This window comes from Rhincodon typus, chromosome 7 (genome assembly GCF_021869965.1).
Source record: "Rhincodon typus isolate 14 chromosome 7, sRhiTyp1.1, whole genome shotgun sequence".
Classification (NCBI taxonomy): domain Eukaryota; kingdom Metazoa; phylum Chordata; class Chondrichthyes; order Orectolobiformes; family Rhincodontidae; genus Rhincodon; species Rhincodon typus.
The window spans coordinates 56,670,043-56,684,768 of NC_063338.1; the positions used below are offsets into that span (position 1 = coordinate 56,670,043).

Here is a 14,726-nt window from a genome sequence, read left to right on the forward strand (position 1 = left end):
CAGAGATGCTACCCTCTAGGTACTGCTTTTCAACTTCTTTCCTAACTCCCTTCAGTCACTCTGCAGGATCTCATCCCTCTTTCTATCTTGATATCAATGTGCATAATGATCTCCAGCTGCTCACCCTCCCCCTTAAGGAATTATGTAACCACTCAGAGATGTCCTTAGCCCAGGCACCAGGGAGATAACACATCATCCTAGAGTCTCAAATGTGGCCATAAAAATGCCTGTCTGTGTCCCTAACTAGCGAGTCTCCTACCACTATTGCTCCCTTGGACTTTGCCCGACCCTGCTCTACATCAAAGCCAGTTATGGTGCCACAGGCCTGGCTGCTGCTGTACTTCCCTGAAAGGCTACCCTCCACAAAAGCGGTATACTTGTTAGAGTGGCGAATAGCCATAGGACACTCCTGCACTACCTGCTTGCTTCTCCTAGCAGTCACACATCTATCTGACTGAATCTGTGGTGTCACCGCCACCCCGTAACTAGTGTCTATCACACTCTCTGTCCCCCATGCTCTTCAGTGTGTCTAACTGCTGCTCCAACCAAACAACGTGGTCTATGAGGAGCCACAGCAGGTCACACTTCCTGCAGACATAGGGGTCAGGGACGCTAGACTTCTCCCTGATCTCTCTCATCTGGCAGGAAGATCACACCACTGCACTAACTGCAATCTCTGCCCAATTATACTAAGAAAGATAAAGGAATCTTGAATAGTTTTTAAAGAATAGTGCTTGACACTGGTCCAGCTTCATCAGAGCCAGCTCTCAGAGTAAACAGAATCTCTGACACTCCTGTTTCTATCTGTCAGTCAGAGCTCCCTGATTGGATGCTATGAGTTTCACCTGGCTGACCTCATTACAGTCACTAAATTCCTCCCCCTCTAAGTCCTGGGACATAGGCCTGCTATTTTTCTTGTAGCCTCTCCCAGGTCCAAGTCCTCCAAGGCAGCCTCGGATACTGGCGGCCCATACAGGTTCAGACAGCCTTTCCGGCTCTTCTGAGGGCTGGGTATGTTTTACTCCTGCCCTGATTGCAAGTATTCAGCTTTCATGTGTTCGACATGTTTGTTCAGGACTGCCTCACCTACCTGAACTTTGCACATCACAGAAGCTGACCTTATGTTGACCATACCTCTCAAACATGGAGGGCCATTTTCGTGGTTTTGGAACAAAACTTCGTCCTCTGAATTAAACTATCTCTCTCGCTTAGAGGAGACTTGGGTCTGGCACTGGTGTTCCTGATGCCCGTTTCATGCTCCTCCTCAAGATCTGGGTAGATCAGATTTAACCTGGTGTGGAGTCTTCTCCCGATTAACAACTCTGCTAGAGCAATCCCCGTAGTTGCACGAGGGGTGGTCCGATAATCAAATAGGAACCGGGAAAGTTTGGTATCGAGTGAAGCTGTAGGCTGCTTCTTTAAGTCTGCCTTCAAAGTTTGGACTGTTCTTTCTTCCAGACTATTAGATGATAGATGGTATGGAGCTGTCCTTACATGCTGAATGCCATTCGACTTTAGGAAATACTCAAATTCCCTGCTGGTAAATGATGACCCGTTCTCTGTGACCAACACTTCCAAGAGCCCGTGTATTGCAAAAGATGCTTGCAGCTTTTCTATCGTCATCCCAGTGTTTGATGAATGAACTCTACGCACATCCAGCCACTTTGATCAGGCATCCACAATGACTAAGAACATTGAGCCCATGAGAGGGTCGGTATAGTTGATGTGTCACGAGTCCAGGGTTGCCCAGCCATTCCCACCAATGTGGGAGGGCTGGTGGTGGTAATTTTTGTCCTTGTTGGCACTCTGGGCACTGCCCCACCAATGCAGCTACGTCTGCATCCAATCCATGCCGCCAGACAACTTCTCGTCAATAACTTCATTTTGGACACCTCTGGATGATCCTGGTGGAGTTTAACCAGCGTCTGGTGGCGACCTTTGCTCAGGGCAATTACTGCATCATTAATCCCACATGCCAAATGGTCTCTTAGCATCTCATTAAGGATCAAACCAAAGTCACAGGCTCCGCCAGTCATCTTAACCTTGTCAGAAATCCTGACATGAATTCTCCTGGTTCTTGAGCTGCTGAGTAAAATTGATAGTGTCTCTGAAGTAGAGGAGGCTGGAGATCATAATCTTCCTTAACTAAATTTGTCAACTCTTGAAAGGTTTTAGTATCTGCTGCTCAGGAAATGTCATGCTTCTAATAACCTAAACAGCTGCAGGTCCACAAGCTTTCAGGAGAATTACTCATTGTTATTTATCTACCCCAACATCATTTGCCTGGAAAAAGTAACACATTCTTTCCAAATAATGGGTGCAGTCCTCATTGGCAGGATCAAATCAGTTAAGCTTTCCCAACAATGGCATGATGCCAGAAATGCTTACCCAAACTCAAAGATGACTGTTGTGAGCGAATTTCTTCAGGAGCGTATTTTTTCTCTTGTTGCCAGTGAAAAAAAACTCCACAGAGGCTGGTATCCTGTCACCAACTCACCCTTTATTTCCATGTGCGTCGTACTTGACATAGGTCTGGCTCCCTCAGAGCCAGTTCTCAGAATGAACAGAACCTCTTTTACTCCTGTTTATATCTGTCAGCCATGGCTCCCTGATTGGACCAGGTTAACAGCCCCAATCCAGGAACTCATATCGTATGAGATCCACCTGACTGAACCCATTATAATCACTACACTCACCTGGTTTGACTTACACGGCATATCAATATGGTTGACTCTGATACAGGTGAGTAAACTATGTTTCTGGGCCAATTAAGGATGGGTAATAAATGACAGTTTTTTCAGTCATGCCCATGTCAACAAATTAAAAAAGTTCACTGATTACGGGTCTAGGCCCGAAACGTCAGCCTTCCTGCTCCTCTGATGCTGCTTGGCCTGCTGTGTTCATCCAGCTCTACACCTTGTTATCTCAACTTAATTGATGCTTTTTTCTGTATATATAGAACACAGTAAGAAATTGAAAATTTGCAGGGAGAATTTAAGCAAAATCCTAAGTATATTTGCTATTCTACAGACATATGTTTAGCATTACCGCTCGCATCAACTAATCAGCAGCTGGAGGCTACCATTCTAAAAGCCATGTAAATTCTAAAATACTTATTGATTCTTCATGTTTCTTGTTCACTTACCAAGAATTGCTACTACAATGTTTTCCTTTAGGATTTCTATGGAACCCCTAGAGATGAAGTAGAGTGCAGTGAGAATATCCCCACTGTGAACCAATGTGTCACCGGGTGGAGCATGTGTGGTTTTAAACTTCATTGCCAGAGCTCGTAGGCAGCCCTTGCTGGCACCTTTGAATGCCTTGCAGTTCTGAAGTAATGCCTGGTTGAGATGGAGACATATGTCTGCCTGTAGACATTCAGGAAATCCCTTGAGGACCTAGTGAAAAAATTACACATTAGCAATATTGAAATGACACAGTTTTTAATTCTTGTCAAAGAATTATACTCTCAAAAATGATTACAAGAATAGCATTCTAGACTAACTATTTCATGTAACATTCTCAGTAAATGCAGCTATTAGAATATTCTGTGATACTTCCAAAACTGCTTTATTCCTCCTAAGACTTAACAATTCTCAATAATTTGAGCATTAATTTTGGAAATAAGCTTTATTTAAATATAAACTACATATTTGATTATCGGTGCTGAAATTATGCAATTTTGAAACTGTAGGTTGTAGGACAAATCGTATACAGGTTTTCCTACATTACTTGTCAAACAAACAGCATTTTTGTGTTCTTGCAATGTTCTTGTGAAGTACCTTGGGGTGTTTCACTATGTTAAAGATGCTATATAAATATTGGTTGTTGTCATTATTGTGCACTAGATGTAATTTATCTTAGATCTAAACTTCATACCAAATACAAATATCTGATTATTCATTTTAACTAATGAATTAACCCATCTCAAAGAAATAACTCTCAGCTTACAAAAACAGCAATAGCAGAGATTATCTAAACATGTTAAGAACTGAAACATTATCTGAGATGTGCTGAGATCTGTGAACATGTCTGCTTAATATGTGCATATTAATGAAGACTAGCACAAAGGATAGAGTGAAAATCTCCACACCATTTTTTGCTTAAAACGTGAATACAGCAAGTATTATAATTTAGAAAGTTTAACTTGTTATTAAAAAATACAAACAGCTTTCAAATGCAGAATGAATTCATCGTGAAGAATGTGCTAAATTGTTTCCTTCTTCCCCTTAATTTAGCAGCCCAGTAAAAAATAGTTTTGGATATTTTATTCAATCTTGTTCAGCCACCAGATGGCACAAAATGCACTGTTTATCGCTGAACAGATTTTATTCATGACAAATTTACTGAACTGGGCCAAAAGATTGATTGATCAAGGGGCATGTCTCATGCAAAATAATACTGCCTTCATGCAACTTTACCATCGTAATACCACAGTTCGAATTTTGAATTCAATACTAATAAAACATTAAAAATAAAAATCTAAATCCAACTGATTCATTCTCTAATAGGCAGAAAATGACAAACTTGGTTGGTGAATGCCATCTCGTTATATAGTTGTTTGATGTGGCTCTGGATGCAATAGTAATATTTAGCCTTATATCTTGGTCCATAATAGTCTTAACTGTTTACTGTGATCTGTGAAATGTAGAACATTAGGTTCACAATTTCTTTAATTTCTTCATTGAGAAATTGTTTTCACCAAACTTGAATACATTGACATGGACATTATTTGGTTCTGGGCAATATTTCAAAAAGAAAGTCAGTTCTAAACTGATTACAAATTCACCACAAACTCCCAGACAGATTGAGTGAATTGCCTTTTACATAGAGTTATAAATAGTACGAGTTGCCATGTTTCCATGTGAACAGCTGCAACCTTTGTATTCATTTTTTAACCTCTACCTATCTAGTGTGCAACATTCCTGAAATATTTTTGTTTCGGAAGTTATGTATTTAATCTCTTTGCTGATTTTTCTTTCTTCTTTAGATTTGTTTCTGTCCATTTTCATTTATTTTCAAAATTGCTTAGTAACATATTGCTATATAGTACTATGCAGTGAAAGAGACACTAGTGAAATAGTGAAAATATTCACTCCTGTTAAATTTCAGATGCAGCTACAGTCAGAAATATTATAATAAGATAACTTCTTCACAAAGAGAAAAAATGCCAGTGGCTAAAAGCATGACAGTCGATAGCTGGACGTGTATCTGTTACGAATCTCTTTGTTAAAAACAGCTTCTGTTTTTAGAACATAAAGTTGTTTCCAATTTGACTTTTAAGATGTCTGATATTACAAATAATTCACCCAAAGAAGAAATAAAAATGATTGTGTACAATGTGAAATAATGTAAACACACTGTAAATGATTTGAGACATCCTTAATGGTAACATCTTTTAAGGGGAGTGTTTGCTCAATTACAAATCAAAAATCAATGTATTGCAATTTTTACTTGGTGGAATGATTTGGTAAGGGAAATATTTGATTCCTTCTTTGGGTATTCCTATTAAGTTACTTTAAATATATTGGCAGATTTGGAATCAGCATAATTTGATGATGATATATCATGTAAAATGCAGACTCTATTCAACCATAACTAGCCAATAGAACGTTGAAATATATTTTGTCTATTGTAAAAAAAATGTAAAAAACATTTTCTTAAATAAGCAAAATAATTCAATGTGCTACTTTTAATAACAGCGTACTTAGCTCTTGCATAATGTAATCCTGTACTGGCAAAAAGTAGAATATTAGGTATGGATTTTAAACATTCAAACACACATTATCTTTCAACCTTTCTTACTTCTCAGCAGAATTTGATACATGTGGTCTGAAGCTATCTTCAGCATTCATCTCATCTGTCAAACAATCATTAAATTAAATGAGATATTGTACATGAGATACTGAATGAAATAAATGATAAAACAGAAATTCAGGAGATGTTCGGGAAGCAGCTGTGGAGAAGGAGAAGCAATGACCTGTAAGTTCTGGTGATAACTGAGCCAATAAAAGGCCTCTAAAATGGAAGGCAAGGAGTGCTCATATTTTTTGGCCTAGAGGTACAAGTGATGGAAGAAGTATCAAACACCACCTAACCCAGGCATTTTGCCCTTCACAAACTGTTTGAAAAGCCCATTGCAAAAGCGCTTTGGTCTGAAACAATGGGCAGAATCTTCTTCTCATGTTGATGAGCCTGATGGTGGTACTGGAAGAACATGGCATGTCTGCTCAGAGGTGGAGCGATTGGCCATTTAGCAGATGATCAATTCATTGTGCAGAGGAGAAGGCCCTGGACCATAATGTGACAGGTACATGCAGGAAGTTGCCAGCCCTGTCATTACCGGTTGAAGTTCTGCACATCATATTTGAATAGTTCCCAGACAGGTATCCACTCCTCACCATTTAGTAGCATCAGTCTGGCTGTTTGTGGAGAGTGTGTAATCTCTGGCGATGTTGGCACCCACACAATGACATTGCATAAGGAGATCATGAGATCTTACTGGTTGCAATCTGAATGCAATGAAGGGATTTTGGGCCTGTCTAGCATGTTACTCTATCGCTCTTGTTCTTTCTACAGTGATGTGCCCTATCATACTTGATCAACTTTCATTGACCCCAGAGCTTCTTCCCATCATCACTGGTCACCTCCCAGCATGCATTGTCTATCAGTTCTTCATATTTAACCTTTTGATCTTTGTTTTATTCTACTCCTAGACCTTCCCTGTATAACCCTCAATCTCACGCCACCATGCTTGCTTCATCCTTGACCTCCATTAAACACCCTCCTTCTGTCTCCTATGAATCTTTGTAGGCATACAATCTTTCTCCCTCTTGCAATCACCCATGCCCCATTCTCCTTTCACCCACCTCTGTCCCTCCTTCCCACTTACTCTTTCCCCAACCCTGGTCAGTCATTACCCTTTCCCATTTCCAGCTGCCACCCAATTTCAGTGCATCAAAGCCTCCTTTTCCCTGGAATTAAAAAAAAAGTAGAAAGTAATAGAGAAATTCAGCAGGTCTAGCAACATCTGTGGACAGAGAATTAGAGTTAATATTTTGAGTCCAATATGACTCCACCTTCTCCTCGGTCCTGTTTCAACAGAGCTCCCTATCCAAGATCTACTCAGTAAAGATCCATGATGACAACTGCCTTATCTACTGTACAGCATCTTTAACCAGTCGTTAATCTGAATGCAAATGTTATTTTCACTTGTTGCATATTTCATTCCAAGGGAAAAATTTAATCTTGCAAGTTTGATTCTTAATGAGCATGCATGACATGCTAATGAATTAAAACGAGGTCCTGGCTGTATCTGTTAGGGAGCATGGTCAGCCCTCAATCTGCCACCAAATTAATACACAACTTCCATTCCACATCAGCAAGCTAACACTTTGCCTTCACTTCAATTAAGTGCCTCTGTCCTCTTGTTGACGGTTCCTGGGAACTTCACAAGATTTTGACCAGTGACACCTGCACTTGCTGCACTTAGTAAAAGCCAGCATGTGGGACCATTTGCTACCAAAATATTAACTTTTGATTTTTTTAAAAAACTGAATATGGAGCTGGGAGAAGGAATACTCTTGTACATTGTTGCTCCGACCAATCCAGCTTCGTATTCTTGGCCTTCTGTCCAGCCTGACCTCTGATTGTCCAATCCCTGATGTCTCCTTTGAATATCCTTATCAGCCTCCTATTTCTACCTCCCAGCCTCTGGTCTCCTGATCCCTTCCCCAAGTTATTTTCTAAGATGCAACAACACTGTTTGTGCTTGGCAGGTTCCAATGGAATGAGGCCTATGTCCCAATATCCACCTCAGGCTGCACCATTCAAGAGTAGGGGACATATACAATAATGAACACACTGGAATTTCTCCTAAACTTTTAGATCTTGCTTGATTCCTCAGATATTCTAAGGAGGTGATTAAGATCTGAATGTTGACATGTTTTGCCACAGATGCTGCTTACTCCGATGACTATTCCCAGCATTCTCTAATTTTATTTTTGAATTAGTAGCATTTTGTTTTTTGTTCTGTATAAATGTCAACTTAATTCCTGATACAGATATCATGACTAGACAGTGGCACAGATTTTGTGTTTCAAAATATGGCACAACTGGCAGCATCCATTGTCATTATCCTATGAAACTGAAAATATCCTGAACATTTCAACATGTACAGTTAAATGTGGAAACCTACAAGTTGCTCTCAGTGATTCCCTGCTCTTCCACAGACAGTCTCATTGAAGTCCTTGCAGATATAAATGTTGGAAATTGCTTTATTTGGTGTGAAGTTCTACTTTTTTGCAATTAGTATCAATGTAAACTCACATTGAAAAGTTACATCTTTTTGAATAAGATACATTTTTGGTTTTTAATAGTGCACTAGTCATAATTATTGTTTGCCAATCTTTCTGGGTCTCGACAACTAATTTTACATTTGTTGAACATTAAATTCTCCAGTCCAAGATAAAAATCCCACAGATTTTTAAAACATAACTTTTTTTTAAAAAAAGTTTGTATATGATAGTTCAGTTTCTAACTTGAAGTTCATGGTGATTGGCATCATGTCACCCCTGACTGCAAACTCTGGGCTATTGAGAAACAGACAACTGGTATATAGGAATGTTCCAGGAAGTTAGAAATTAATGGGTTTCTGATTTTTCTGTGTTGTGTGTTACTGAAATCTCAATTTATGGACAAATTGCACTAATAATTGAATAGTTATAAATATACTTGTAAATAATCCAAGGTTCTGTACAAGTTGTTCTTTCCCATTAAGCAGTAGTGTGTTTGAATCAATGTAAAAATATTCTTTGTTATGCAAACAATATGTTCTCTTTCCTCAGAGCAAAATGACAACATAAATGTGACTTTCCATTTGGTTTAAATTTACTGTGCCATCAGAATTTCTGTCTTCTGAACACATCTAAGTACATATTGGATTAGGACTGCTCAAGAAAGAATAGAACAGTTTGCAAGACGATGAACAGGTCACAAAATTATCAACTGTTTTCTACTATTCACATCATTTTATGTAATCTCCATGAGTTAGTGCAGTAGCTGTTTAAACTGTTGCATTGTGTTGTGCGTGGAATAAAAATGTATAACTTCTTTCATTCAAAAAAGGTTCAACTTGATAAACTCATTGCGTAAAATAAAGACTGCTGAATATTTACTTAGCTCTGAAAAGCGAGGGCAACATTTTCCTAGCTGGAAGCATTGCTATTATAGTTTACATTAAGGTATTAATGGTGCTATTAGCTTCACTGAATTCTATAATAGCATTTTGTGTGAGTGGGTAAATTGCATTGTTGACAAAGGGATCAATCAGTGGTGATCACTTCTGTTTGTCTTTCATGGCAAAGTGTTAGTTGAGATGGTCACATAGAATGTGTGTCAATGCTGAAAATCAGCTTCAAGGATTAAATTAGTCAGTACGACTGTAGACTGAAATTCAACATTTGGCAGAAGAAAATCATGGTTGGATTTGTAGGAAGTAACGTTTAAAAAATTGTCTCCAACTGAAACATAACAGAATGCGGTTTATTTAACTCAATGAAGGAAATGTCCAGCACAACACACTTACAGTTTGTATTGTGATGAAAAAGACAGAACTAAACATTGATGCCTATAATCATCAACTTGGCCCTGGTAAAATTTTACTTAATGGGAGCCTAATCCTGATCAATATAAATTATTGTGAGTTTGTGAAAAATTTTGGATAGACCTTAAAGACAGTTTTACCAAAAAAATGTCACCTACTCATTTTCGCTTAAATAGAGGCAATAGTCAAATGCAATCTCTTTATCAACAACTTAAAAGTGACCCACTGGGGCCTCCATCCTTATAAAATCTGGAAGACACATTACTTTTGCTGGCATGGATAATATTAGATAACTGCTAGTATTCATCAGATTAATCAGTAAATCTCTTTTGCTTTCCATCTTAAAAAATACCACATTCTATATTCATAGAAATTGGACAGTTATGCTGAAAGGGGAGAATGCATAAATCAATCACACCAACCAGACAATGTTTGGACATATAATTTCATAGGTTAGTTTAAAACAGATGTTACTTTTGTTTTGAAAAAAAAAACACGACTGGACAACTGCAAGCCCCTTGCTGTAGGCTTTGTCATGGTTAAAAATGGAATAATGGAAAAAAACAAGGTAAAAACAATCAACCAAAACATGATAAGTAACTGTTGCACACTCAAGTTATCTCATGTCAATAAGGTTTTCAACTCATCTATATACTGCCATTTTTGTCTATTCAAAGTCTCTTGGGCATCATAGTATGGCATTAGGAATAGAATATTGCCCTGGATTTTGTAACAGGAAATTTTAAAACAGCTACACTGGCAGTGAATTTTTATAAATAAGGAATCCCATTCCTTTAGGTTTTAATTATTCTTGGAATTATTCTAAAAAATGTGTTATACTTAGTACATGAAAAAATTATATTAGGAAATATATTATTTGTTTCCTTTACTTCTCTTAACCCAATATTTCTTTCTCTTTTTGCCTCATGTTTATGGGTTTACATTTAATTATTCAAATTCATATTTCTGCACATCTCACTGAGACTTGTGCAATCTGAGAGAGGCATATTGTCATTGCTTGCCTTGCTCATACAGATAGTCTATAGAGGATTGCATGCTGAAAAGGATTTGTAAATATCATAAGATAGAATTTGCAGGTGGCGGGGTCCCTTCCCTCACTGCTGAAAATGTCACTCTTAAGCTTGCCTACTTTCCAGTGGGATGCCCTACAGCTAGTTAATACGCTGAGAAGTAATACTCATTTGAGACAGGGCCTTCTACTCCATCAATACTAACAAGATTAAGTAAATGGGCAAAAGGTTGGAAAATGCAGTATAACATGGGAAAATGTGAAGTTGTTCATTTTGGGAGGGAGAACAAAAGAACACTGTTATTTAAGTAGAGAGAAAAAAAAACTGCAGAAAGCTGCAATACAAAGGGACTTGATTGTACTTGTGTACGAAACAAAAAAGCTGGCATACTATTGCAGCAGATATCAAGAAACTTAATGGAATGTTGGCCTCTTATTTCAAGGAAGTTGGAATATAATAATAGGGAAACCTTGCTGCAATTCTTACTGCATAGGAGCTAGTGAGACCACATCTGGAGTACTGTGAGGAGTTTTGGTCCCTTATTTAAGGAAATATATTATTTAATTGGCCACAGTTCAGAGAAGACTCATTGGGATGATCCCTACTATGGAGGGATTATCTTATGAGCAAAGTTTAAACTAGGTTGGGACACCACTCATTAGAATTTAGAAGAATGAAAGGTGATGCCATTGAAACATAAAGGACTCTTTTAAGATGCTTGACAGGTTGAATGCTAAGGAATGTTTCCCTCATGGGACAGTCTAGGACTGGAGGATATAGTCTCAGAATAAAGGGGCATCGATTTAAGACTGAGATGAGGAGGAATTTCTTCACAAAGTGAGTTGTGAATCTTTGGGTTTCCTTGCCACAGAGAGCTGTGGGATCAGGGTCCTTAGGTATATTTAAGGTGGACATAGATAGATTCTTGATCAGTTGGGGAATGAATGGTTGTGGGGAAAGGGCTAAAGTGGATGTGACGAGTGTCAGATCAGCCATGATCCTATTGAATGGCAGAGCACGTTCGAGAACCAAATAACCTACTTCTGTTCCTATTTCATATGGTCTTACGTTCAATCTGATTGTCTGGGCAGCTTCTGGTTTCAGCATCACCACCTCAAATGGTGATCATTGCTGGGATTGCATTCGGTGCCTGAAGAAGAGCCAGAAGCCAGATGACAGGATCTGCATGATGGAGATGTCGAGGATGGCATTTTTGGTGGGACCAGGTTAAGAGGTGATAGAGAGTGTGGGTTTGGAGAGCTCAGGTCAGGATATAAGAGGGTGCCTGAGGGTAGGAACAGGTCTTGTGAGGGTGGATCACTGTTCAGAAGATGGAAACCATTCAGGAAAACCACCCATCCATTTACGGCCTGAGGCTTCCTGTTTACCTACTGCATCTCCTATTCATTGTTGACTTTCTCTCGCTGTCTGGAACTGATGACATTTTCCAAGGCCTCTGCTGGCAAATCTGCCAGGAAGCGATCACAAAATCCTGCCCCATGGGTTATCACTCAAAAGCCAGCAAGAAGGTTCTGGGTAGCTATATGCTTAATGCTGACCACAAAATCCAGGCCAATGTGCTCAGAAGAGTGACACATAATGAAGTGATACTTTTCCCTGAAGAACATTTTTAAGTTATGCAAAATAAATATGCTGTATATATCTTTTAAAACATCACTGTCAAAACCCGACATTGCAATTAATTATAAAAGTACAATATAATTCTTTTCATAGCATACTGTACCTCAAGAGAAATTGCAAAAGTATGCCTTTGACTAGAAATGGAGTAAATGCTACTTCTTTCCTTCATTTAAACTGTAACTTATTTCCATCAACCTAACATCTAGTACTTGTAATACATAACATCACACATTCACTGACTCTCATAGAGATCACAAATATGAAATATGGATTTCCCTACTCTTCTTACAATAAGCACTGTCACATTTTATGATAACCATGTTTGAGGATGTCATGCAATAGCAGTTTTCTCAAAAACATGCAAATTTGACAAGTGTGGAATAGTTTAGAGGCTAGAAAAGTGCAGTTAATACGTGTAATGCTGTCATGCATATCGTTTCAAAATAAAATATTCAGACATGGAAAATAAATCATAATAATGAAGCAAGGTAAGTTGTTCACAGTCAGAAATTGTCACAAAATAAAAATGTTTACAAGAAAAACTACGCAATGCAAACCATGTGTGTACGGAAATAAGAAAAGACATGGGCACTGTGAGACACATTTAAGCAAATTACAACCAGTTGTTGACATGCATAAAAAGGTTGTAATTTGCTTTTCTTATCCATGTCTTTTATTTTGCACCCACAATTCACCTTATCCCCTTTTTCTTATAATTCATTACCTAACTATTGGCTCATGCAAAACTCTCACAAATTAAATTAAGAAAGCACCAAAACTGCAAAAATAACAATAATGTTTTTACATTTGTAAACAACAATAAAATATACCTCCTGTTCTTACCAGGGAGTTGAGTTATTCCAAGTATTGAGGAGGGAAGCAGTTAAGGAAGAGATAAGCTTTATAAATACAACAAAAATCAAACATTGGTTTTGTTTTTACACTGATACATTTTAAGATTAGGACTTCAAGCATGATGAATGAATTGTTATCTGGTTAGAAATGTCAAGAGAATTCCTACTCAGACTAAGAGGGGATATCTTTCAGCACTTTTGAAACTGACATGCAAGAATTTAAGAATGGAAATGTTCTTGCATGAATGCATTGGAACAGGTGTGAAAGCATCCTGCATTGAAAGCTCCATTGAGATTGAAAACTCCACACAAATATGGCATTTGAAATGCATGTTTGTAACAATATAGTTGTATGAATTGTGTTTACTATTTCCACAAAAAAAGTAAATTAACAATTGTGTTTAAGTGGATCACAGCACTATTTCACTCAATGATGTTACCAAAACCTTACAAACATTGTGCAGTAGCTTTTCAACCCAAATGTTAATGCCACAATCTAGGAGGTTTGCTGTTGACTTTAGGCTTACAAGTGTTATTGTTTAAATAAAAAAAGAATGTAAATTTTGCCAACTGATTGGCCATTCAGAGGATATTTTTAAAGTTACAGTTGTGTTTGACAAAATAATCTTTTCAAACCAAAAACTTGCCCAGAGACAGAAACAATGGTAACTGCAGTACATCTGTGCTTTCTAGGTAAGTGGGTACTGATAGATTGGAAGGGGGATGCAAAGGCACAGCTTTCCAAGCAATGGCGCTGTCCCAAAACTTTTGAGCTAATACTGGATTCTCTCATTAATTTCTTTAAAAATATGAGGTGGTTACAAAAATTGAAAGCAATTGTTTGTTTCACATATTATTAGTGATAGAACTGAACAGCATCTTGGTATATTTATAAAATTATCCTTAAACTATCAGGTATCTAATCCCCAATAAATAAAAACTTATTACACTTCAAATAGTGTTAAGTGCCATTTAACTGATAATTTGAAGGTAGATGTCAACAGACCAGATGTTTCTATTGGCAATGAGAGCTCAATGTCATCAGCATTTTCATTTTGCTTAAATGTACATTTTTAAAAATGTTTTCATGGGATGAGGGTGTCACTGGCTAGGCTAGCATTTATTATTACCCATTCCTAATTTGCCCAGAGGTTAGTGAAGAGCCATCCACATTGGCGTGTGTCTGGAAGCAAAAGCAGGCCAGACCAGGTAAAGATGTCAGATTTCCTCTCCGAAAGGAAATTATTGAACTAGATCAAAAACAAAGTTGCTGGAAAAGCTCAGCAGGTCTGGCAGCATCTGTGAAGGAGAAAACAGAGTTAACGTTTCAGGTCCGTTGACCCTTCCTCAGAACTGATGGTGGCTGGGAAAACATCAGTTTATATGCAGAAAATAGGGAGGTGGGTGGGGTAGGGAGTAAACAATAGGATAGAGCTCAAAGAGAGAGAAAGACATTTGGACAGACAAAGGAGTTGCTAACGATCAGGCTGCAAGGGTGAATAGTTGTTAATGGGGACTGTTAGTGGCTAACAACAGGGGGTGTGTAATGGCAGGCTATGTGGTAACAAGGCCTGGTATGTGGCGGGGGGGGGGGGG

General features: G+C 38.2%; 1 protein-coding gene across 1 annotated transcript in view; it reads right to left on the reverse strand.

The window, feature by feature from the left end:
* LOC109915025 (potassium voltage-gated channel subfamily H member 7) overlaps nucleotides 1-14,726 on the reverse strand; it is a 435,059-nt gene that overhangs the window by 51,952 nt on the left and 368,381 nt on the right. Inside the window, exon 10 of the mRNA XM_048599219.1 lies at nucleotides 3,146-3,398. Coding sequence (XP_048455176.1) covers nucleotides 3,146-3,398 — 253 coding nt within the window. The remainder of the gene's footprint in view (nucleotides 1-3,145; nucleotides 3,399-14,726) is intronic.